The sequence below is a fragment of the Molothrus ater genome, chromosome 16 (genome assembly GCF_012460135.2).
Source record: "Molothrus ater isolate BHLD 08-10-18 breed brown headed cowbird chromosome 16, BPBGC_Mater_1.1, whole genome shotgun sequence".
In the NCBI taxonomy this organism is placed as follows: Eukaryota; Metazoa; Chordata; class Aves; order Passeriformes; family Icteridae; genus Molothrus; species Molothrus ater.
Genome location: NC_050493.2, coordinates 13,266,222 through 13,289,864, shown reverse-complemented (window position 1 = coordinate 13,289,864; position 23,643 = coordinate 13,266,222). Strand labels below are relative to the sequence as shown.

The following is a 23,643-nucleotide window of genomic DNA, read 5'->3' as shown; positions in this document are numbered from 1 at the left end:
CCTGCCTCCCATTGCTGCTCCAGCTTGGTTTAGGGAGGGTGAGACCTGCTGGGTCATTCCTGCCCATGGAAATGCTCTTTTCCTCTTCACTCCCAAATCATCCGTGGGCCCAGCATCTCATGGGTGCTCATAGCCAGGCATTTCCCAGCTAATTATCAACAAACTAATAATGAACGTTGAGTCTTCAATGCCCAGACCTGCACGGATTTTCTCACCCTGTAATTTGGTCAATATTCCGCAATACCAATCTTAAAATTCAACACCAAAGCTTTGCACTCCAACATTGTCCAGAAAGAAGCAAATGAGACAGGAATCCACCAAACAAGTGGGCTGCAACTGGAAAATGAGGGGCTGGCCAGGAGCCAGGGATCACAGTGCCGAGGCAGAGCACAGGTACAGACTCCTGAGCCACTTCTGCCTTTCCACAGTGCTTTGTTGCCACCCGATGGCCTCACACAAGGTTGCAAGAATGGAACTGGAAAAGGTGCACTCTTTGAGATGTCTTGCATTTCAGTAAAACCACTGAGAACTTTTGAGAAAAGCTTCTCAGATCAATGTCTTTTCATGCCCTGCTGGCACATGTCTCTGCTTTACAGGTGAGAAAATGATTTTTTTCCAGTGTGACAGCCATAATTGCAATATACACAACACCTGCATTTTATCTGTATTTAGAAGGAATTTCTCTTATCATTTGCAATTTCCTTCCTCAAGAGGACAAGATGCCTGGAGGATAATGGTGTTGTCAGGCCTGGGATGGTCACTAAATGGCAATGCTGTGATGCTTGATCCATCCAGCCTGATATTCCTCTTTGCCAAGGTAAGAACTGCATTTGCCCCTCACTCTGGCCCTCCTGACCACAGCAACACATCTGCCTTGCGTGAAATAATCCCTGTCCTGTTTCAGGTATGGTGTTGAACCACAGAGATGCCCAGCAAGCACCCAGGGAGATCCTGACCACTATTTACACATAATTTTTTGTCTTTTCGCATTTCTTTAACTATTGCTGGAGCCTACCTTTCTCTGTCTTTTCCCAATCTTTCTCTACTCCAATCCTCTCTCATTTAAATAATTCACCCCTAATTTGCTTCTCCCTAAAGGTCTTGGTTTTTCCTTCATGAATACACTATTGTATTTGCAGGGAATGTCCTGATGAAGGCAGGAATTATAGTGGAGGAAATGTATTGTACCTGAATATCTGTATAGAGGCTTTACCCCAGGAGGTCCTGGTTGTCCTTGATGGGCTGCAGCTGTGATGTCCTTAATTGGGCTGTGACCAATGAAGATGACTGGGATAAAAGGGGGCGGGTTGGCCAGTCAGAGAGAACCTTGGAGGAGCCCTGAACTGAGAGAGAACAAGATGCAGAAGAAGAAGTCTGTGCTGTGAAGATCTGCAGCCATAAGAATGCACTGAGGAGGTATGGACTTTAGAAATCTGATAACAACAATAGGTGACCCTGATGTGATAGTTAGTAGAAGATGAGCCAGCCAAGAGCTGTGGCAGCCAAGAGCTGCAGTGATATTTAGTAGAAGATGAGACAGCCAAGAGCTGCAAAAGAACATAGCCTTTGGGTCAAAGAGCTGTGAAAGAGTATGGCCTCTGAGTCATGTGGAAATATGTGTGTTGTACTTGAATATCTGTACAACTGTTAACAAGTAAAAGAAAAGGGGGAAATATAGTAGAAGTGGCCTTTGAGTCCTAGCACAATGCATGTATTGTACCTGAATATCTGTATAGAGGCTTTGCCCTGGGAGGTCCCAGTTGTCCTTGATGGGCTGCAGCTGTGACCAATGAAGATAACTGGGATAAAAGGGGGTGGGTTAGCCAGTCAGGGAGAGCCTTAGACAAGCCCTGACTTGAGAGAGAACATGCAGAAGAAGGAGTCAGTGAAGATCTGCAGCCATAAGAATGCACTGAGGAGGTATGGGACTTTAGAAATCTGATAACAACAGTATGGGACTCTAGAAATAGCAGAACAACAGGAATGATGAGTCTGACTCCATGTTCTCAGAAAGCTGATTTATTACTTTATTATACTATAGTATATTAAAGAATCTATACTAAAGAATACAGAAAGGATACTTACAGAATGCTAAAAAGATAACAATGAAAACTGGTGACTGTCTCCAGAGCCCTGACACAGCTTGGCCCTGATTGGCCAAAGAGTGAAAACAACTCCCAGCAGAATCCAATGGAACAATCACCTGTGGGTAAACAATCTCCAAACACATTCCACATGAGCACAACACAGGAGAAGCAAATGAGATCAGAATTGTTTTCCTTTTCTCTGAGGTGTCTCAGCTTCCCAGGAGAAAAATCCTAGGTGAAGGGATTTATTCAGAGAAGGTGAATGCCACAATACACAGCTTTTGCATTTTTGACATCCTGACTGGGTGCTACTGGAGCTGTACCCTGTCAGTGATGCTCTGCTGGTCTTGCAGAGCTCCCTCCAAGTGCTTCAGAGATCTGGCTGTTTCCCACACCACTCCTGAAAGCCAGGCATCCCTCACGGTGCTGTTTACTTATTTTCTGCAAGTTTTGGTGGCACCAGCACTGTGCCTGTCACATGCACAGATTAGGATGCCACATCCCCTCATGCCCTTTTCAAAGAATGTCACCTCACTTCAGGGTCTGCATTTTCCCCCTGGTCATTCCAGCTGGCTTAGCCACATAGGAAGCTCTTACTGAGGTAAAAACAATGAGGCTGAAATGATTTGGAGTAAGGGACTGGGCTCTCCAGGTGTTGCTCTGGTGAAAAAGGGGGCCTGGGTCACCCCATGTCTTCTCCTGGCTAAGGGTATGAAGGACAAGGACAGGAACTGGCAGCTGCCACCTTTACTTGCTTTTGATGAGGATGGATGAAGCTGCTACAAAGGGGCTGTTTGTTTTCTGGGCTGCTCTAAAGAGCTTTTTGAATCCACAGCTGCAGAACTTCTTCTGAGGGCATCACAACCACCATCAGGTCACATTGCTCAGCTTCTTCACTGCCCCGCAGGATCACCTGGGTGGGGGGCTCTGATTCCTCCTGGAAAACAAATGCACTCCCTCAAACACCCTCAGGCTGCTTGTCCTTTTCCTCACAAAGTGTTCCTCTCATCCTTTCTGCCACAGCTGCCCAGAGAGCCCACAGCCACACAAGCTGCTAAGCTGCATTCTCACTTGAACTGGACATTTTCACATTTTCCCCAGGAGCTGTTGGTTGATTTCTCCTTGGCAAGCTGCTGAGAAGCTCAGAGGGGTAGCAGGGGACGTGGAGCAGTGCTGACAGTGGCACAGCTGGTGGGTTCAGGGAGCAGCTGCTCAGGCAGGGGCAGTCCCTGCCTCCCAAGCCCTTTCCCCAAAAGCACCAGGAGCATCTTCCCTGCCCAGGGCTTGGGGCCAAATGCAGTTCAGGGCTGCTGGATCCCTGCAGCTCAGCTCCTCAAACTGCAAAGGGCAAAGCTTCCTGGCAATTGGCTTTTCTCACTGCCCCATGCTCCTGTGAATACCCACCATGCTAAAAACCAATAAAACAAACACAGTAAAAAAAAAAAAAAAAGTTACCAGTGTGTCTGGCAGGACAGCAGCAGGGCAGCAGGAATATTGGAAGATTTTACTTATTTTCCAGGTAAGGAGAGGCAGGGTAAAAACTGCCACAGCAAAGCCAGAGGAGGAGATGAGGGCAGTAACCAGCCACATGGATGTGTCACCTGCAAATGAGAGAGCAGCAAAGCTTCTCAGAGACCCTGCAGGAAGCAGGCACTCACTGCAGCCAGCCTGAGCCCTGTGTGCCTGCTCTGCCACCCACCCTGGGCACATCCCTCCCCAGGCAACGCCAGTGCCAGGCTGGGGGGCTGCACCCCGACCCTTCCTGCTGTACCTCTGCCAAGGAACAAACACAGCACGTTTGCAAACCAGGCAGAAGATTGGGGTGGAAAAAAAAAAGGAAGAGCATTTATTGGATTAAGGTTTTTTTGACTTAGAGATGGGGTAACTGAGAGGTATTTTAAAAACTTGTATTCTATTTTTATTATTATTATTTATTTTCTAAATTATATTATAATTTTTAATTTTTTATTTCCTATTTATTTTTATTCATTTAAATTATTCTATTATAATATCATTATAATAATCATACTTTATTATAATATTATTATAATATAAAATATAATATTATTTACAATAACATATTAAATAATAATAAATGATTACAATAAAATAATATAATATTATTATAATACTATATATCATAATATATAGTATTATAATATATATCATAATATTATAATATATATCATATTATATATTATAATATATGATAATGATATATATTATAATATATATCATAATATATAGTATTATAACTATATATTATAATATATAGTTAATATAATATTATAATACTATATATAATAATATATAATATTATAATGTCATAGTATACTATGATATTATATAATAATCTAATATCTATAATAACTATTATAATATAATAATATACTATTATTACAATAATATATTATAACAATATAATATTATAAGTATAGAAATATTACATTATTATCATAATATAATTTATTTATAATTTTAAATTTAAAAATATTGTTTAATTTGAATATTTTAATTATTTAAAAATTTTAAATATTTTAATCATTGCTATTTATTTTATTATATTTTTTCTATTTTTTTAGTTTTCTGTGAAGGGTGAGACAACACAGATTTTATAATTAATGCCATCACAATCAGAAGCCAACTATTTCAGAAGCTAACTTGAAAAATTCTCTACAAATTCATTTCCCACAAGCTTTGGGCAGAGCAGGGGGCAGGAGGGAGGGCTGGCTCTTACCCTGAGCCCTCACACACTGCGTGGGGCTGAAGCTGCTGCTCCTGTTGATGGCCTGGACGTGAGTCTGAGCCTTCACACAGTACTCAGCTCCTGCCTCCATGGTGTCCAGGTGAACCACGGAGCTCACCTCCTTCAGCACCTTCTGCTGCACCTGCCACAGCCCCACAACACAAACATCAGGGCAGGGATCTCACCTCAGAGAGCAGCCCTGCCATTGGAGACTCAAAGAACGTGGAAATGAAACAACACACCCTTCTGAGATAATATTAGTGCAGCAGGTAACACAAAGGTTGATCTTTATTGGAGGCCTCCAATGTCCACAAAGCCCACCCCCCCGCTGAATACTGATTTGTAAGTTTAGTAATTTAGCATCATTGACAAAAGCACCAAAACTGAGCAAAAGTGGTGATGAAACCCCTCCCCCCCCCCCCCCCTCCAAGTTCAGGCCCCTTCTAAATCCTCCCTCCTCAGGTGGAACTGAAGTTTATTGGTGAAAATGAGTCTCCAAGAGCTGCTTTTCAGCCTTGCTTCCCAGGGAGAAACAAGGTAGGATAGGGGCTTTGGAATATGGTGGGAAAAGCAGCTAGGAATGCAATAATTGTCTACAGAGCTCCAAAAATCTGTGTAAAGGATACTGAGATATAGAAAAGGGAAAATGTAAAAAGTGATCAGGCATCACCATGATGCTTGTCCAGCAAGGAAAGGAGGGAGCAGCAGGGGATGTCTGAGCCTGTGTGAGCAGGACAAAAGGAGGATGAAAGCAGCCAGCAAAGCACAGTGGGGTGCAGGATGAGCCCACACACCTCAAAACGGCAGGAGGGGCTGAAGGAAGGAGCTGTAAGCCAGAGATTAATGATGATGCTGGGCCACAACCCTAGAGCAGAGCCTGGCACCCTGCTAGGAGCGGGATGTCTGAGGTCTCCACTGATCTGAGCTTTTTCTGGGTGTGATGGTGATGGATGCCAAAACCATCACTGTGCTGGGACAGGGGTGTGAGAGCTGTGCCAGGGAGCTCAGAGAGGGGATGGACCAGTTAGTGAGGGGCCAGTGAGTTTGGTGTGTGCAACTGAGACACACTGCAGCAAATCGAAACTGTGTGTGACCAGCAGGACATTATTTTACTGCCATAAATAGGTCTGCATTCCTTGCTAGCAAAATGAATTTGCTGTTTCCAGTGTCCCCAGCCATGAGGGGATGGCTAACAGCTCCCCAGCTGCTCCTCTTGCTGTGCTGTAGATGCAAACCTGTTCTCACAGAAGGCCTGATCAGCCTCCAGCTCCACACATATGGAAAACTCCTATGAGCCAGGAGGGCTCTTCTGGCAGGGCAAGTCCTTCCTACCATTAAAATAGCCTTCTCCCCAGAAACATGATCTGGAGGGCCATTAGTTTGAAAAGATTTTAAGGAAAAAATCAGGTCTATGACTACCTGGGGTGATCTCTTGCAAAAACATCAAATGAGACATGTTAAATGTAAAAATAATTGAAAAAATAAAAGTCCCAGCACAAGACTTGTATTGACCAGCAAAACTAATGTTTCCAACAGTCCAGTTGGTAGAAAGTATTCTGAAATTTTTGGAATTAATGTCGAGGACATTAAGAGCATATAATGAAGAAGATTTAATAACTAATTAAATTAAATTAATTAGTTTTATTCATAAAACAAAAACAGATGCAAACCTACTGCTTGTTTTTAAGGTGCCAGAAAGCCCATGGACAAGGTTGATCTCATTTAGCTGCATCTCCCAGTGGGCAGTCCTGCTCCTGATGCCTCTTTATAAGCTAAAGACTTTTGTATGAGTAAATTGCTAATTGAGAGTGGCAGGAAGCCATGGTGGGGACTCAGTATTAGCAGAGGTGATCAGGAAGAATAATGAAAACTGATACCTGCTGGTGGTACTAAAAACCCACTTCACAATAGCAAAGATGACAGACAACTGTGAAGAACAGCAGGAGGATCTGGTAATAAAGCAACAAATGCAATTCAACCCCGAGAAATGTGGAATTATGCTCATGAGAATTTTTCTCCTACATTTTCACAGCATACTCCCTCAGAAACAGGAACCTGGGTTTCAGGTTCCATGGGATTGTCAGTTCTGTGGGGGTCACATTAACAATTGCTGGAGAGACAGGGGAGTGAGAAGACTTGTTTTCTTTCATGGTGCTAACACAGAGTGTTCCTGCACCTTGGGCTCTCCGGGTTTCTCCCTGCCCACCCTGGTAAAGACAAAAATAGCTGTGAGGGCTTCCAGAGGGAACAACTGAGGAGTATGGCAGTCCTTGGCCTGGAAAAAGATACAGAATATGAAACTAATGGAGTGGTAGGGAGAGTGAATGGGGAATAATTGTTCTCTCTCTCATCCCCAAATCAATGTTGAGACTGCACAAGAGTCAAGGTGCAGAATTGCTCATTGCAGGAAGCTGTACAAGCTAGAAGTTTACAGAGATTGAAAGCCAGAACAGATAAATTAATGGAACAAAAATCCATCAAGGACTACCAATGCTGCAATTTCTGCCTCAGAAAACTGAGAAAAGTTTGTCAGCACCTCATTGTGACACCTTAATCCCAGTCTGAGTAAACCAGATGAAGTTCAGAGGGAGAAGTCAGCACAAACACCTTTGGTTCCTGACTTGGGGTTTCCAGCTATAGCTTGTCACCATCATATGTTCTGGAAAAATCCCTTTGCCAGGATTTCTCTCCTGGGAAGCTGAGAAGCCTCAGAGAAAAAGGAAAACAATAATTATCTCATTTGCTTCTCCTGTGTTTCGCTGCTTTGGAATGTGGCTGGAGATTGTTTATCCAACAGGTGAATTATTTTTACTTAATGACCCATCACAGTCAGGCTGTGTTGGGACTCTGGAGAGAGTCATGGGTTTTTCATTGTTGTCTTTTAGCCCTCTGTCTGTGTCCTTTCTCTATTCTTTAGAATAGTAGTAGTATGGCATTCTTTAATATAATTATATATAATATAATTAATATATAATTATGTGATATAATTAATAGTAATATAATTGATATATAATTATATAAGAGTATTTAATATAATATAGATCATAAAGTAATAAATTAGCCTTCTAAGAACATGGAGACAAATTCATCATTTCCTCCCTTCGATGGGGGCCACAGAAAATACCTCAGTAGTTGAGGTGTGTGAGGGGACTCCTTTTCCTAGAGCAGGAGATGTGGAAAGAACAGACAAGCTTCTCCATGAGGAGCCCACAGCAACCCCTGGTGTGTGCAGGGTGAGGTGGCACCAACCCACTCCAGGCAGGTCCTGCAGCCCCACAGCAGGAGCTGGGCTGGCAAACAGGCTCTGTGTGCATCCCTCAGGGCACTCCCAGTTATTTCCTAGCCCTGAGGGTAAAACTCACCCTGCTCTCCAGGCCCTTCCTCCAGTAGAGCACCCGGAACTGGAAGGAGGGTCCCATGTCTGCCAGCTCCACCAGCAAATGGTGCCCGTCTGCCACGGCCCTCAGCTGGGGAGGGGTCAGGGAAGCTGCCAACACAGAGAGCACCATTAACACCCAGAGACAGCCCTGAGATCCCCCTTCTGCCCACACTGGAGGGAGAGAGGCTGCCATCACCACTGGAACAACATCAACCTGCAGGAACAGCTTCAGCAGGGCAGGAACCTCTCTGCTCTTCCTCCCTGTGGGTCCAAGTACAGGAGCAGACTTCCAGCAGGAGGAGGAGAATACCATGGCTGACATTGCAAATGGGAATTTGGCAACAGCTGAGCTGCACAGAACTTGAAAGGCTTTGAATTTTCTCCTCCAGCAGTGGAGGAGCTGCCTGGCCTGAGGGTGCCACGAGAACTGCAGCAGAAGCAGCCACAGAGGCTGGGACAGCAGATCAGGGCAGCTCTTGTGCTCCTGGGCAAGATCAGCTCTGCCACACAGCTGAACAGGAGCTGAAAAACCACTGCTGTTCATGGGAACTTTGGCAGTTATTCCAAGGTGAAGGAAAACACACGATGAGCCTCGGGGTAATTCACATGAATCCTGATTTTCTTTTAGTGTCTGCATGGTTTTAGACAGACTTGGGCTGATGATCTGCTGTGACTTCAGGTTTTGGAAATGTATGCAAGTAAATCTTGAGGCGATTTGCTTCCTGCTTACTTTGATATTCAAAGCTTGGTTTTGTCTGGGATTCTGCTGTGAGGAATATGAGTGAAATAATGAGAATCAATCGAGCAGAGATGAAACTGCACTGTACATTTATGAACTGGGAAGTTCAAGGCAGTACAGAGATCATGTTTGCACTATTTATCTGTGCCATTATTCACACTTATCTATGCCATTTTTTACCCCTCTGCTGTAGCTGAAACTTTGGGTTTCAACTTTGCTTTCAAGAAAGGAGGGAGAGTGATGCATAGTGCCATACAGAAGAGATGTTCTTAATAGAATTTGCTCTTACATCCAGTGAATTGCCACTAATACTGAGCAATATGAAAACATAAAATCCAAGCATGTACATGATGAGTGTGCCACAAATGGGAGATCTGGAAATCTACTTTGTACTTCTAAATGAAAAGCTGAAAAAAAAAAAAGGTGAAAATCTCCTTAGCACCACATCTCGAAATTAAAAAAAACAAAATCAACCTGTTATCATTTGGTGGTTAAAAGCAAATATTGTGTAATGTATTAACAAAAGGACATTGCAAGATGCAGCTGTCAAACAAACAGGAGCATTTCTATCTAGCTCTGTGCTGGCACACTGGATACCAACTCTTTGAATGATGAGAAATGAAGAAGGAAGACTGACTAAATCGTTTGCTTTAGGAAGATCTTTTCAAAGTGTTTTCCATGACCTGCTGTGCTTCTGCCCCTGTGGCTTTGTCCCTGGGGCTGTGCAGTCTGGAGGAGCCCTGGCTGCCTGTGAGCCCCTGACAGGACCTGTGGGCTGGGTCTGAGTCCCTTTGCTCCTCTCAGACTCACTGCCAGGCTTCCCAAGAGGCGTCACAGCAGAGCAGGAAAAATGCATAAGGACAAGAACTTGCAGGGACTTTTCTTTCTCTTTTAAACATCTGTCACATTCACACAGAATCCCAGTGCAAGCTTTAGCCTCTGAACTGTCACAGCTCAGTCTGAAGGCTGTTTTGGGGTACCTAAGACACAGGACCAAGCTGCCAAATACTTCACTGAACCATGAGATGCTGCAGCTTTTGTTCCTGTCAGTCTCAGGGGTGTCCTTGCCCTGTCTCTGCCTGACAGTGTGGTCTGTGCCTCTGTCTGTACCTCCACAGCGGCTGGAAAAGGAAAGGATTTTTTATCTAAAGCACTCTCTAGACTATGCTTCCACACAAAGAGACACAGTCACCAGCTTAGGTGGCACTTCTGATGGTGCTGCTTTGACCAAGACCTCTGTGTGAGTGAGGATTGCTCTCTCATGAAGTAGTGAATAACTTCCAAAGTTGGAGGAATTTTTAATATTGGGTCAGTTCTGGTTTAGGAGAGAGAATTTCTTGCCTGGCTGAAGCTGATGAGTGCTGCCCATCCCAGGCTGAGAGCTGCAGTCCAACAGTGACCTCAGCAGAGCTTTCCCACCACAGTTTTTGTTGACTACATGGTAGAGGACAGAGGAAATTATTCCAGAGAAATCCTGGAAACAGTGTGCTCATTGTAATCCTTGGGTTGAGCTGGACCTCAGGCTTTGCAGGATGTGGAAGGACATGGAGAAAACATACTGCATTGCTAGGAGGAAATTAATGCTGTGGGTTCTAGTTTTCTCTCCTCTTCTGAGGTTACCTCACAGATCTGGCACCATGGGAAGAGGGAACCATGGATGGGGTTTTCAGGACAGTACAAGGCACATGGAGCATGACAGGGCTGTTTTCTGAGTAAAAGCTCCCTTAGGATCAGGTTCTGGACCTCTTAGAGGTGACTACCTGACTTGGATTAAATGACAGCAAGCCTGGTTGAACAGAAATCTTTAAATTTAAGGGTAAGAATGACCGGCCTGTGAAAGGAAATCCCTGCAGCCATCTTGCTTATCTTTGAAACCCTTGAAATTCAATCCCAGATGAATTTGGCTCTGCCTTGGGATGAGCTCATGCCCAAGAACATTGTCTGAGAAGGGAACCCCCTCAGCCCAGGATGAGAGCAGCTGAGAAACAGGGTGTGCTCTGTGCATGTCTGTGCTCTGCCTGCCATGCACTGGGCACAAGCAGGCACCTGAGCACACCCCAACACCCAGCTCTGAGCACACCCAGCTGTGAGCACACCCCAACACCCAGCTGTGAGCACACCCAGCTGTGAGCACACCCCAACACTCAGCTCTGAGCACACCCAGCTGTGAGCACACCCAGCTGTGAGCACACCTCAACACCCAGCTGTGAGCACACCCAGCTGTGAGCACACCCAGCTGTGAACACACCCCAACACCCAGCTGTGAGCACGCAGCCCAGGAGGTGCCATTGAAGAGCAGGACGCACTCATGGCGCGGTTGAAGAAGCCTTTGGTGGTGCCCCACTGTGACTTGGTGGCACCGAGCTCTGCCCTGACACGCAGCTTGTAGGCCACAGAGGCTGAGATGTCCTCGGTGAGGTTGCAGATGGTGGCTGTGGTGAGGGAGCACTCCGAGATGGGGATCCAGCTCCCGTTGGCGTATTCCCGCTCGTATTCCCTGAGGACGAGAGGAAGCACACAGGCAGCAGTCTGACACGAGCTCTGTCTGTGCAGCCAAAGCTGCTGCTGGGTTCTTTCCAGGTAAAACCTGCACTGGGATGCACTGGGGATGGAGCACCACAGGTGTTTGGAAGCAGTGTGGGTGTGTTTTGGATCTTATCTGGAGAAAATCATCCCAAGTTCGTGAGCCAAATGCAGCGCGGTGCTGTGGGAGGTGGGGACTGCCCACACAGTGTTGATGCATCAAGCCCTGCCCACTCATTTGACTTGATCATCCCCTGTGGGGGTACCAGTCCTTGGTTTTTCTAGGTCTGTATTGAAGGCACTAATTGAGACAGTAATTTATGTTCAGACTCAAGTGTTTATTACTTCTTATCAGTGAAACAGTCTCACTACTGTGAGTTGGGCAGCTTTTCAGTAGAAGGCACAAAATGGCCAACAATCTCTTGTTCCAAGGTCTTTTTAAGACTAAACTATCCAATTAAGAACTGACACCTGGATTATGTTCCCTTTTAACCCAATAACTGATCCCACAGAGCTGCAACGCAGACTTTTCTGCCCAATTACAAAATGCCACCCAAACCCATGGAGAAGAAGGAAGAAGAAGCATGGAGAAGAAACCCAGGACAACACCCTGTGCCCTCCATCTTGCTTCCATCCACAACATACTAAAAATCCCAAAACCTAAATTTCTCACCCAGTGATACACCTATACTACTCTCTATAATCTATTGCACACTTTTGTGGATTCTAGTCAATCTTGAAGTCTAGGAAACTTTCTCCATGAATAAAAGTCAAAGTCAGTGCTCCCCTGGGGGTCAGGGCACACCAGAGCAAACAAAGAAATATTCCCAGTGCCCTGAGTTTCCACAATCCCCAGTCCCAAAGCCATATTATAATAAAAGTCAGAGCTCAAGATGTACCAGAAACCTCCTGTGGTGTCAAATGTTTAAAATGGTTACAAGAAATAAAGCTCAATGTTTTACCCTTCCTCCTCTAAATAAAATGTTGCAAAGCTTCTTAACTTTTGAATTCTTGGATAGAGGCAGATTTCTTATATGGAATTGATGCACACCTTGGATTACTCCAGCATCTATTAACTTGCAAACTGGTCTAGAATTGGAGCAAAAGGAATTTTTCCTTTCTCATTAACAGTGCTAAACTTCTCTTAGGATTGTGAACCGAATATGAACTAGACACCCAAAAAATTTAGAGCCTAAAGTTGAGATAAACAATGTTCAAAAGGCAAAAAGAATAAAAAAAAAAACTCGAGTAGTTACCCTTGAAACTCAACTGAGTATTTCACAGTTGCTCCCTGGACGATCACAGGACTCCAAGTTAAGAAGTGTTTCATGTTGGTTGAAAGAATGGAGATACTCTGAGGTGCTGGCAACAAAGCATCTCCTCCTAAAATTCCCAGCAAAAGAAAGGGAAAAAAAAGGAATTTACTGGTGGGGGAAAAAAAAAAAGCTTAGAAGAATAGTGCAAAACTGTGTTTTTCATCAGAGATGGACACGCTTCATTTCACTACAGTCACTTCAGTGTTTGAAGTATTTTACAGAGAAGAAGAAAGGATGGAGCAGCTCAGCTAAAAGTGCTCCTTTTCCTTATTTCTGTTTTTCATTGTATCACTAAAACAGTTTGACCAAGACCTCTGTGTGAGTGAGGATTTCTCCTTCATGAAGTAATGAATAACTTCCAAAGATGGATGAATTTTAGTTCTAGTTTAGGAGAGAGAATTTCTTGCCTGGCTGAAGCTGATGAATTCTGCCCATCCCAGGCTGAGATCTGCAGTCCAACAGTGACCTCAGCAGAGCTTTCCCACCACAGTTTTTGTGGTGGGAGGAAAAGGCCAAGCCCTCCAGTTGGGTTTAATGGAGCCAAATAACAGACTTGGCTCTGGGGCACTCCATAAACTGTTCCAAGGAGGCTGTGGTTCCAAATGCGCTGCTCCTTTCCTCCTGGATTTGCTGCTGAGGGAGATCCCAGCTCTGGGACAGCTCCTTTATTGTATTAGCAGGGAATGCCCTGATGAAAGCAGGAATGATGAGTCTGACTCCATGTTCTCAGAAGGCTGATTTATTACTTTATGATACTGTATTATATTAAAGAATGCTATACTAAACTATACTAAAACTACAGCAAGGATACATACAGAATGCTAAAAAGATAATAATGAAAACTGGTGACTGTCTCCAGAGTCCTGACACAGCTTGGCCCTGATTGGCCAAAGAGTGAAAACAACTCCCAGCAGAATGCAATGGAACAATCACCTGTGGGTAAACAATCTCCAAACACATTCCACATGAGCACAACACAGGAGAAGCAAATGAGATCAGAATTGTTTTCCTTTTCTCTGAGGCTTCTCAGCTTCCCAGGAGAAAAATCCTAGGTGAAGGGATTTATTCAGAGAATGTGAATGCTACACTCCTTCAACATTGCAGGATTCTGACAATGGAGGGGCCTGTATGCTGTGATCAAAGTTTATTAATAGGATAAGCTTATTCCATGCTCTATAACTGGAATTATTACTTCCCTCTGAGGTTTCCACAGCATGACTATGGGATGGTAGTTGATTTTACCCTGGGGTATCTTCATATAAGATCCTTTGAAGCACAGGAGGCAAGATTCCCCATGGACACATCCTGCATTACACTGTGTAAACTTATCAGACTTCTGCTACTTTCCAGTCCCAGGAAAATCCCATTCTCTCTGCTCAGCAGGGAATGGTTCCCAAAGAACCACTGGGAGGGAAGAATGGATGGACTGATTTCTATCAACCCACTGGTGAACACTCTCCCCAAAACAAGGTAACTGTGCTATCACTATGTGTTACTGTAAGATTATTTTTTGATTAAATTTATTTCACTTAACCAGGTTTGTCTTTAACTGCCACTAAAAAGTGTTTTCTTCTGAGCCATGTTTAGAAAATCAAGCAGTAAATTGTCAGTTGTTCTACCCAGGATCAAACCAGGCTGACAAGTCCATGAGCAATGTTTTTTTAAAACATTGGAACAATAGCTGTCTAATTTCCTCTATCATATCTTTATAAAATCACTAATGATGTGGGGAACTGTTATGCCAACTCTCTTATGATTCTTTGGCACAGGTTGACACAATGCTCAACTGCTCTTTGAAATAAAATTCAGATTTCTCTGGGATGAGAAATTTTCTTCCTTGTCCTTTAGAAAACGGAAGGGTGACTCTCTGCCACATCAGCAGTTCTGGTAGGTTGAGACTCCATACACTCAGAGCACTGTAGTCAAGGCACTTTTAGTCTTTAAAAATTGAAAAAAGCAAAGTTTTTAATGACCTTCACACTGCAGCAGAACCACAGGATGAGCAAGGTTGGCAAAGCAAAGCATAACCACCCATTTGGTCTCTTGTGTTCTCCGTGATTCTCAACGTTCAGATTTCTTGTTACTTTTCCTTGTGTTTGGTTCCCATGTTAATTTTGGGATTTGGCATACCTGAGGGTGTGAATTCCATACCAGATTTCATTCCATGAACAAACATTGGCTCTCCCCAGGACTCAAGAGACACAATGGAGCTCCAGGTCTGAGCAGAGTGAACTGCACTGAAGGTTTTCCTATCTTTTCAAGTCATGGCTTTAGGACATTTTTGATATAAATTTTTTTGCATTCAATAGTACTAAACCCTATATTATTAAACTATCTAGAAACCTATTTTAAAAGCAGAGAGTTCTGAATTGGACTATCAGTCTTGTAATGGCCCAAGGGTTATTTCCTGTCTGCTGAGACCAATCTTCATTTCCTGGCTATGCTTGGCTTAGTGCACTTTTTTCTTGTCAAAACCAGTGAGTCTTCTACTGGCACAGTGACTGCCACCTCGCTTCAGCTGAACCACAAAAGCTCATACAGAATTTAGGAAAATTCAGAATTATGAAAAGTTCATACAGAAATTCTTTCCTTCTTTCACTAAGAAAAACTCTGTATCCAATGGCAATATATGTGCCTCTATAAAAGCAGTTCAGTGGTTTAAGTTTCTGTTTGGCATTATATGCTGAAAATTACAGTTTGGAGGAGAGTTCATGCTTTTCCAGAGTACTTTTGATCTAGACATAATTCTGTGTCGTAGCCAAGCAAATTATATTTATGGTTTCTCCCACCCATCTGTTGCAACAGCCCACAAAGCAATTGTAACAAACACAAATTTAACAGTGGGAGGAAAGACAATTCTAGATTATATAAACAGCACTGAGTACAAACAGTGAAGTGTTTGAATGCTGAAATAATCCATCAGCTCTGGTTTGTCCATTTTGAGGGAGAAGGAAACAATAATCATCCAAAGCAGGAGAGAGCTGGAAAGAGAGCACAGGCAGGACCCAGAGGGCTGAGAGCCCAGGGCTGTCACATTTCCATCCGGTTTTGGATCCACCAGCAGCCTCACAGGAAAAGCCAAACTACAATAATTCAAGCCAGCGTATTGACTCTCACCCTAATGTCTCCAGTCATGCCAAATAAATGATATTTTCTCTGTAAATGGCATTTTTGTCTCCTACCCTATCAGCAGTATATTCTATTTAATTTGTTACTCAAAGAATACATTTCCATTTAGAATGGGATGACCCTTTTAATTTAGTATTTTTATTCTCTTTGCATTAGAGAATGAAAATTAAAAAAGCAAACCATGGTCAAGTCTAGTACATGTGTCTGTCTTACATTTCAGTCTAAAATACCTTAAATAAACCTTGATAAAGTTTCATTCCTCAGGGATAGATTTTAATATCCTCATTGCTCTGTGAATATAGAACAATATAATGTTTCCTCATTACTTGCTGTTACTTCATCACTACTATCACCACTACTTACTGCTAAGTGTATGTGAACAGTGTAAAAATTTAATACATTTGTAATATTATCTCCTTTCAAGGGTTCAACAAACACAAGAAGAAACAGCAAGCTCAGACTTGGTGCAGTACAGTGTTCAGGAATGCTTTACCTGGCATATCCCTTAAATCTTTATATATAAAAGGCCTTATATATATATAAGGCTGAAAATCCTTCCTGTTATGGTAATAAGCATTGGCTTTTTAACTTCCAGTCATTGTATTGTTTAATCTTCTTTTGCTAATCTGGAGACCAACAATGCCACCAGCTTTTTGTGTCTTGGAGCATGGTCTGACTCTCCATTTGGGGAAATTTCAGTCCAGGGGAATCTGACAAGGGAATTCCCAATTCTCAACACTGATAACAAGAAAATAACGTCTATAACATCCTGAGAAGAGAAAGGCATTTCTTTGTTAGCTAAATGTTAAAAATGAAACCCACACATCTCTAAGTCCTAGAAATAGCAATTTCCAGGAGGACAATACATTATGCTAAAAATCTCTTTGGCTAGAACTCCAACCTGCAGGCTCTGGGGCCATCCCCCCCTCATCTGCTGATTAACCAAACTCACAGCAAGAAGCAAGACCCTGGTACATCCCCTTTGGCTTTTTGTGTCCTCCGAACCCAGAATCAAACCCCAACTCCTGGGCTAGACAGGAACACACTGCCTGCTGCCCTGGAGTCTGCTCTGCACAGCCACAGGAGCAGCTTGGAGCATCCATATTCCACCAAATAAATGTTCTCTGCTCAGGAAGGAGCCTGGGATATGAATTTTTGTATTTCAGGCCGAGGCCAAGAGGATGGCAGACAGGGTATAAGTTATCCCAGCTTCCCTCCTACTCTCTGTCACAGTGTGAGGCTGGCAGTCACCACCCACACGGGCAGCAGTGCTCCTGCCTGGAACAGCACTCAGGTAGCCAAGCCTTAAGCAAAAATACAGTAAAAACAACTCCACATTTCTTTAAAAAACCATTGTCTAGCTCTGACATCCTATAAAATATAGTTGTCATAATCTTCCCTATTGCACAGAATAAACTTTGCCAGCAGAAACCACTTGATGCTGTCACTGGATTCTCTCTGAGCATCTAAGAGCTACAAATAGTGAGGCAGCTGTAAAATGATTTTTTCTGAGGCAGAAGAAAAAAAATGAAGCACAAGACAACCGGAACGTTGTTGACACAACCAAAAATGGCACATTGAGGAAACCTGGACCAGGGAAAACCCAGGCACACTGGCCATGTTTGCTTTGTGGAGGACTGAGATTGCAGACACTGGAATGCAGTCAGGAGATGGAGACCAAGCTCCTCTGAGATGGGTCTGGTGTGGGGCATTTCCTTGGAGAAGCAGATTACCAATTGCACAGCGTCCTTCCAGGGTGCAGGAGACCCTCAGAGATGTCTTCTCAGACAAGTGATTCTTCTCCTCAGAGAAGAGTGATTCACTTCTCCTCAGAGAAGTGATTTGAGCTATTAATTAGCACTTTGTATCCTTCCTCTCTGACCCTGCATCCCCTCCACAGGCAGAGCATCCCTATGCTCAGAGTGATCAGCATTGAAAGAAGAATTGAGAGCAGCAAAAGAGCAGAGACAAATACAGAATTACTTAAATTCCTTCAAACTGAAATTTCCCTCTAGAGTTCAGAAATGACCTGCAGAACAGAATTTACAGATTGCCTTTTTAATTTGCTTATTCTGATATTCATTTTAGAAAAAGAATTAAAATTCAAGATTGCCTGACCTTGTACTCATTTAATTTAAGTGCTGCTGAGGCATCTTGAACAAAAGGACAGGAGAATTTATTACTCACTCACAGCCTCTCTGTCTCCTGCCTGGGTCAGTGAAGATCTTTCAGTCATTTACCTGAGAGACTTGGAGCGCTCAGAGTGCACAGGAAGAGGCAGATGAGCTCTGGTGGCATTTTGCTCAGGTTTCCCCCAGGTTCACTCCCTGTTCCACATCTGAGGAGTTTCCCCTGGCAGCCAGGGAGCCTTTTCTGAGCCAGCCATGGTGGGCAGTGAGTGGAGGCTGCTGTGACACTCCTCCTGCAGAGTGCCAAAGAGGCACAGAGATTGTTTGGGAGGTGCAGCTGCAGGGAGTGCCAGGTAATTGCTGCCAGCAGCTCTGTGCAGGTCTGTACAGCTCTCTGCTGGATGGGGTAACTCTGCTTCACTCCCTGACAGATTTCATGGCTTCAACAGAGGCTGGTAAGGAGGAAAGAGGAGATGTTGGGTTTTTCCATGCAGCTGTAAGTGCTCACTGCTCTGCTCAGCTGTTGGATCAAGCCCTTTTGTGACCCAGAGATGGAGCAACTCAGAGGTGTTTTAAAAACTTTCATTCCATTTTCAGTCTCATGGGAAGGCTGAAACAATACAGATGTTATAATTCATGCCATCACAATCAGAAGCCAACCATTTCCTAATTACAATACATTATAAATTACAATACAGTATAAGTGTTTCTTGGCCTATCAGCTTTAGCCACACCATGCTGCAAATGCCTTTATGCCAATAATTTAAAATTACCCCTCATGGGCCCCACTACAATGCATCTTTCATAGTTCTATTTCTCCGAAGAGATATCAAGTCTTATTTACAAAACCATCCTTAGAAACTTGTTTCTAGTTCCATTTCTCTCTCAACAGAATCTGTCCTATTCCATGGCATTTCTCAGTCAGCATTTCTTATCTCAAAGTTTGCATGTGGATGCACACTGTGTGAGCCCTCTGTCAGGCTTTGAGATTTCTCTACAAATCCATTTCCCACATTTAGCCCCAAACTAGATAAATCCTGATGCTTCCAAGCACCAGGAAGGTTTCCTCATATTCCTATGGCATGTTTTGTGTCCTTGCACAAGGAACTGATGGAAGGGACCTGAGTCCTCCAATTTATCTCCAATAGCACTCTTCTGGTGGCTGTGTTGGCTGTGTGCTGAGCAGGAAATTGTGTTTCCAGGTCTGATTTGGTGCAGGCACAGGTATCCTGTGGTTTTCCATCTTCCAGACTGTGCTGCTTTCCTCACCTGGAGTGAAGGCAGGATTTTCATCTGGATGCAGCTCTGAGACCTGAGAGCCCAAACCAGCCCAGGCTCCAGGGCAGCAGCAGCAGCAGCAGCTCCCTTTCTGCTCCAGGCTGGCTTCTTCAGGGTGGAGTATTTTCTGTGTGGTATTTTCTGGGTCCCCCATGGCAGGAAGGAAATGATGAATCTGACTCCATGTTCTTAGAAGGCTAATTTATTATTTTATGGTATTATATTATATTATATTATATTAATTATGCTATACTAAAGAATAGAGAAAGGATACAGACAGAAAGCTTAACAAGATACTTATGAATCTCATGACTCTCTCCAGAGTCTGACACAGCCTGACCATGATTGGTCATTAAGTAAAAACAATTCACATGAAACCAATCAAACAACTACATGTTGGATAAACAATCTCCAAACCACATTCCAAAGCAGCGAAACACAGGAGAAGCAAATGAGATAATATTGTTTTCCTTTTTCTCTGAGGCTTCTCAGCTTCCCAGGAGAAGAATCCTGGGCAAAGAGGATTTTTCCAGAAAACAGGACAGTGACAGCCAAGGGAAAGGCAAAGTTTAGGGGGAAGTTCCTCATGGTCTGCAAAAGGTCATTTAAATGAAATGAAAGTCTGGCTGTACAGGTAATGTAAGCAAAGGCCAATCCCACCAAATGCCACCAAATGCTTTTAGCTCTGATGAAAGCAAATATTAGAAACCTCCCTTCTAAACTACTTCCTCCTCATCCTCACCACTTGCCACCTAAGAAGGGGCTTTTAGTTCTTACAAGTTTTGTCTCCTGTCTAAGACCTTTTAATTCAGATACATGACTTCTGTTTTAAGTGGTGAACAAAAGGGATCTGTCAAGACTTGTATAGTACATATTTTCCAGGGAAAGAAAGTGTGGGTTTTTAGATTTATGAAAAAACAAAAATAATATTCAATTAAGCAAATGTCTCCAGATTCTCAGACATGCAGGAGCAGCACAATCAAAAATCCCCACATTTGCTCCTCCCTTCCCTCATCTCCCTTCTTCCTTTCATTTCTTCTTTCCTTTCCTTTCTACCCCCTCTCTTCCCTTTCCTCTTTCCTATCCTTCCTCTCACTTCCCTTCTCCCTCCATCCCTACCTCTGTCCCTTCCTGCATCCCTCCCAACCTCCCTTTTCCTTCTCCTCTCCATCTTTGGGACAGACTGAGAGGCCTCTGAACACTTCCCAAACCTGGGAATGTTTTCCTTCCATGGTAGAAGGATGTTCTCTGAAACACCTTTCAAGTCCTCTTTTATCTTCTTGCTCTTCATTATCCCAATCTCCTGTTCCTTTTACCCAAGATCTGTACAGATAACCCAGAGGTGGCTGTTGTGCTGAGTGACTTTGTTATTGTTGGGAAAATCATGAGGTCCAAGAGGAAAACATGAATGTGTTTAACAGTATTAACAATAGGACAATGTGTTTTCTGTGGGAAGCAAAAGAAAGATTTGCAGAAAAAAGGCAAAATTTACTTGTCAGTAAAGTAAAAACCATTAATTTGTTCAGGGAAACAACACTAATTTGTTCTCTTGTTGTACCAAGAAATGATAAATAAGGCAGGTCTGAAGTTTGAACTATTCTGTTAGAGCTGTGTGGCATATCTGCATCTTAACTAGGTTGTTCTTGTGGTGCCATAAACATGAGGAGGAATTTTGATTAAATATCTTGATAAATATTCAGACATAAGCTGAGAAGAATCTCAAAGCCTGTATGATGTGTCAGAATTGTGCCTCTCACCATTCACTTTATTACTCAAACAGATGCACAGAAGAGAGTTTTCACACAGTTTGCATGAAATTTACTGGGATTGAGTCCACAGCTGGAAGTTTTGCTTCCCAAAGATTTCTCCCTGTCTGTGAGCAAGTCAGAGCTTTCATTTTCAAGGGTGGGGAAGATGAATGCAGGCCCATTTCATAATTAATCAGTCATTAGCAATGAGAGGGAGAGTGGGTCGGCCATAACAGTGAGGATTGCAGCTGTCCTGGGTTATCAGCAAGGTTCCAAAATGAAAACTGTGATAATAATGTATTATATTTCCTGCCTTAATGTGGTGTGGGTAAAGAAAACTCAAGGTGGAGGTCTAAGGTAGTGCACATCCAGGGCTGAGGGGTGCAGAACAGCAGGCTTGGAATAGAGGTGATTATTTAGATTACAGCAGCAATAAAAGTGGCAAAACACCTTCTGATATTTCCCCCTGTTCTGAAGTGCTGTATGAAAATACATGGTTTTATAGAGATAAAAGGGACTCTTTCAGCTGTCCGATTTTACCTTCAGAACTGTACCAGTTTTACACCAGTTTTGAAATTACTGAAACAAACATTTTATAACTTTTCCTTATCGATTATGGTCCCAATTATGTCCCTGTGCAATATTTTAATGTTATTCAGCATGAGTTTCTAAAGATAAAAGATACTAAACATGTATTTCTAAAGATAAACATCTGTCTGATTAACTTTGTTTAGCAATTCTTGCCTTGCATTTCAAGTTATTCAGGCCAGTAGTTGCACCAGCAAGCCAGGATGTGGAATTGCTGTGGAATCCATACCTAATTCAGCGTGGGTTGATCACATGAGGTTATTTCCAAGGAAAATGGACTGAAGGAACAGAAAAGAGAAGACACAGGTGACAAATGAAAAGGGAAAGTTTCAGTTATTTGAATAGCAACTGGGCAGGGATTTATATAACTCCCTATGACATCCTCAGTTATACACAGATATCCTGGTGGATGTTCAAACATTTCAATGATTGATTTATTTATATGTGTATTGTGATATGCTTAAGATTCCAGTCTGTGGAAGAACCTACATAAATGTGAAAAATATAGGAAAATATTTTATCTGATGAAATCACTGAGGGAGAAATCATCTCTGGTTAGGAGAAGACCTGAAGCCTTGCAGACCTGACCAGTGTGTGTAGTAGTTCTGTCTGCTGGAGGCTTCCCCATGACCTTGCTGTTAGTGCAGAGCCCTTGCTTCAGGATTTACCTCCATTGCAAAACCCCTGTGTGGGAGTGGAGAGAAGGGAAAACCATATTTTGGGAGGCAGCATGTGGCTGCCGTTCCCAGGACTGGAAACAGGTCTGGGAACTGCTCTCATTTCCTAACAATAACAAAGTCACTGACTACAACATCCACATTTTGGTTATCTGTACAAATATTGGCTAAAAGTAGGTAAAACAGGAGATTGGGATAATGAAGAGCAAGAAGATAAAAGAGGACTTGAAAGGTGTTTCAGAGAACATCCTTCTACCATGGGAGGAAAACATTCCCAGGTTTGGGAAGTGTTCAGAGGCCTCTCAGTCTGTCCCAAAGATGGAGAGGAGAAGGAAAAGGGAGGTTGGGAGGGATGCAGGAAGGGACAGAGGTAGGGATGGAGGGAGAAGGGAAGTGAGAGGAAGGATAGGAAGGAGGAAAGGGAAGAGAGGGGGTAGAAAGGAAAGGAAAGAAGAAATGAAAGGAAGAAGGGAGATGAGGGAAGGGAGGAGCAAATGTGGGGATTTTTGATTGTGCTGCTCCTGCATGTCTGAGAATCTGGAGACATTTGCTTAATTGAATATTATTTTTGATTTTTTCATAAATCTAAAACCCCACACTTTCTTTCCTTGGAAAATATGTACTATACAAGTTCCAAATCAGTCTCTTTTTGGAGACATTGGTGCCTGCAGTGCTGCTGGGAGGCAGCTGAAGGGTTAATCTGGCTGAGCTGGGAGTGGAGTGATTCAGATCTGCAGCTGGGTGTTTGGGCAATGCAGAGTTCAGGGAATTGAGGGATCAGCAGAAATGAGCTGTGAGATTCCTGCTGCTGGGAGATGGCCTGGCCACACCAGGGTCCCTGTCCTGGACATCAGTGCCACCACGAGCTGGGGACAAGCTGGCACAAGAACATAAATTACCAGAGGGAGAAGTACTGCAATAAAACACAGTGCTGGGTTCTTCCAAGAGAAATTACAGTGCTACCTGACAGTAGCTCATGGCTGTATATCTACAAAGCATTTTTAAAACTCTCTAAAGGGAAGAAGTTTGGTTGGGACAGGCAATGGACCCCTAAACCAGCTCTTTAAATTCAGGAGTTTTGAATGTTAAATACATGGCTGGAAAAGCTGCAGTGCTGTGTTTTCACAGTTTATAGGTTTGGGCAGAAAGGTCTCCTGGAGCTTTCTTCAAACTGAGACACCAACTGCAAATATTGGCTTTTTGGGTACCAAGGAATTATGTGCTCAGTTAAATAAGTGGACTCAGGAGGAGACAGTCATGTCCCTTTTCCCATGGTTAGACAAATAGCAATTTGACTTGTTTTA

At 43.3% G+C, this 23,643-nt stretch overlaps 1 protein-coding gene across 1 annotated transcript; it reads right to left on the bottom strand.

The window, feature by feature from the left end:
* Positions 1-2,898: 2,898 nt before the first annotated feature.
* On the bottom strand, positions 2,899-20,617 carry IL20RB (interleukin 20 receptor subunit beta). Its single transcript, XM_054516599.1, has 8 exons — positions 20,538-20,617; positions 18,160-18,341; positions 12,731-12,857; positions 11,258-11,448; positions 8,196-8,320; positions 4,825-4,975; positions 3,543-3,688; positions 2,899-3,024 (listed from the first exon to the last, which is right to left on the bottom strand). The coding sequence occupies exons 1-8, from the start codon at positions 20,615-20,617 to the stop codon at positions 2,899-2,901; spliced, it is 1,128 nt and encodes a 375-aa protein (XP_054372574.1).
* Between the last annotated feature and the right edge of the window lie 3,026 nt (positions 20,618-23,643).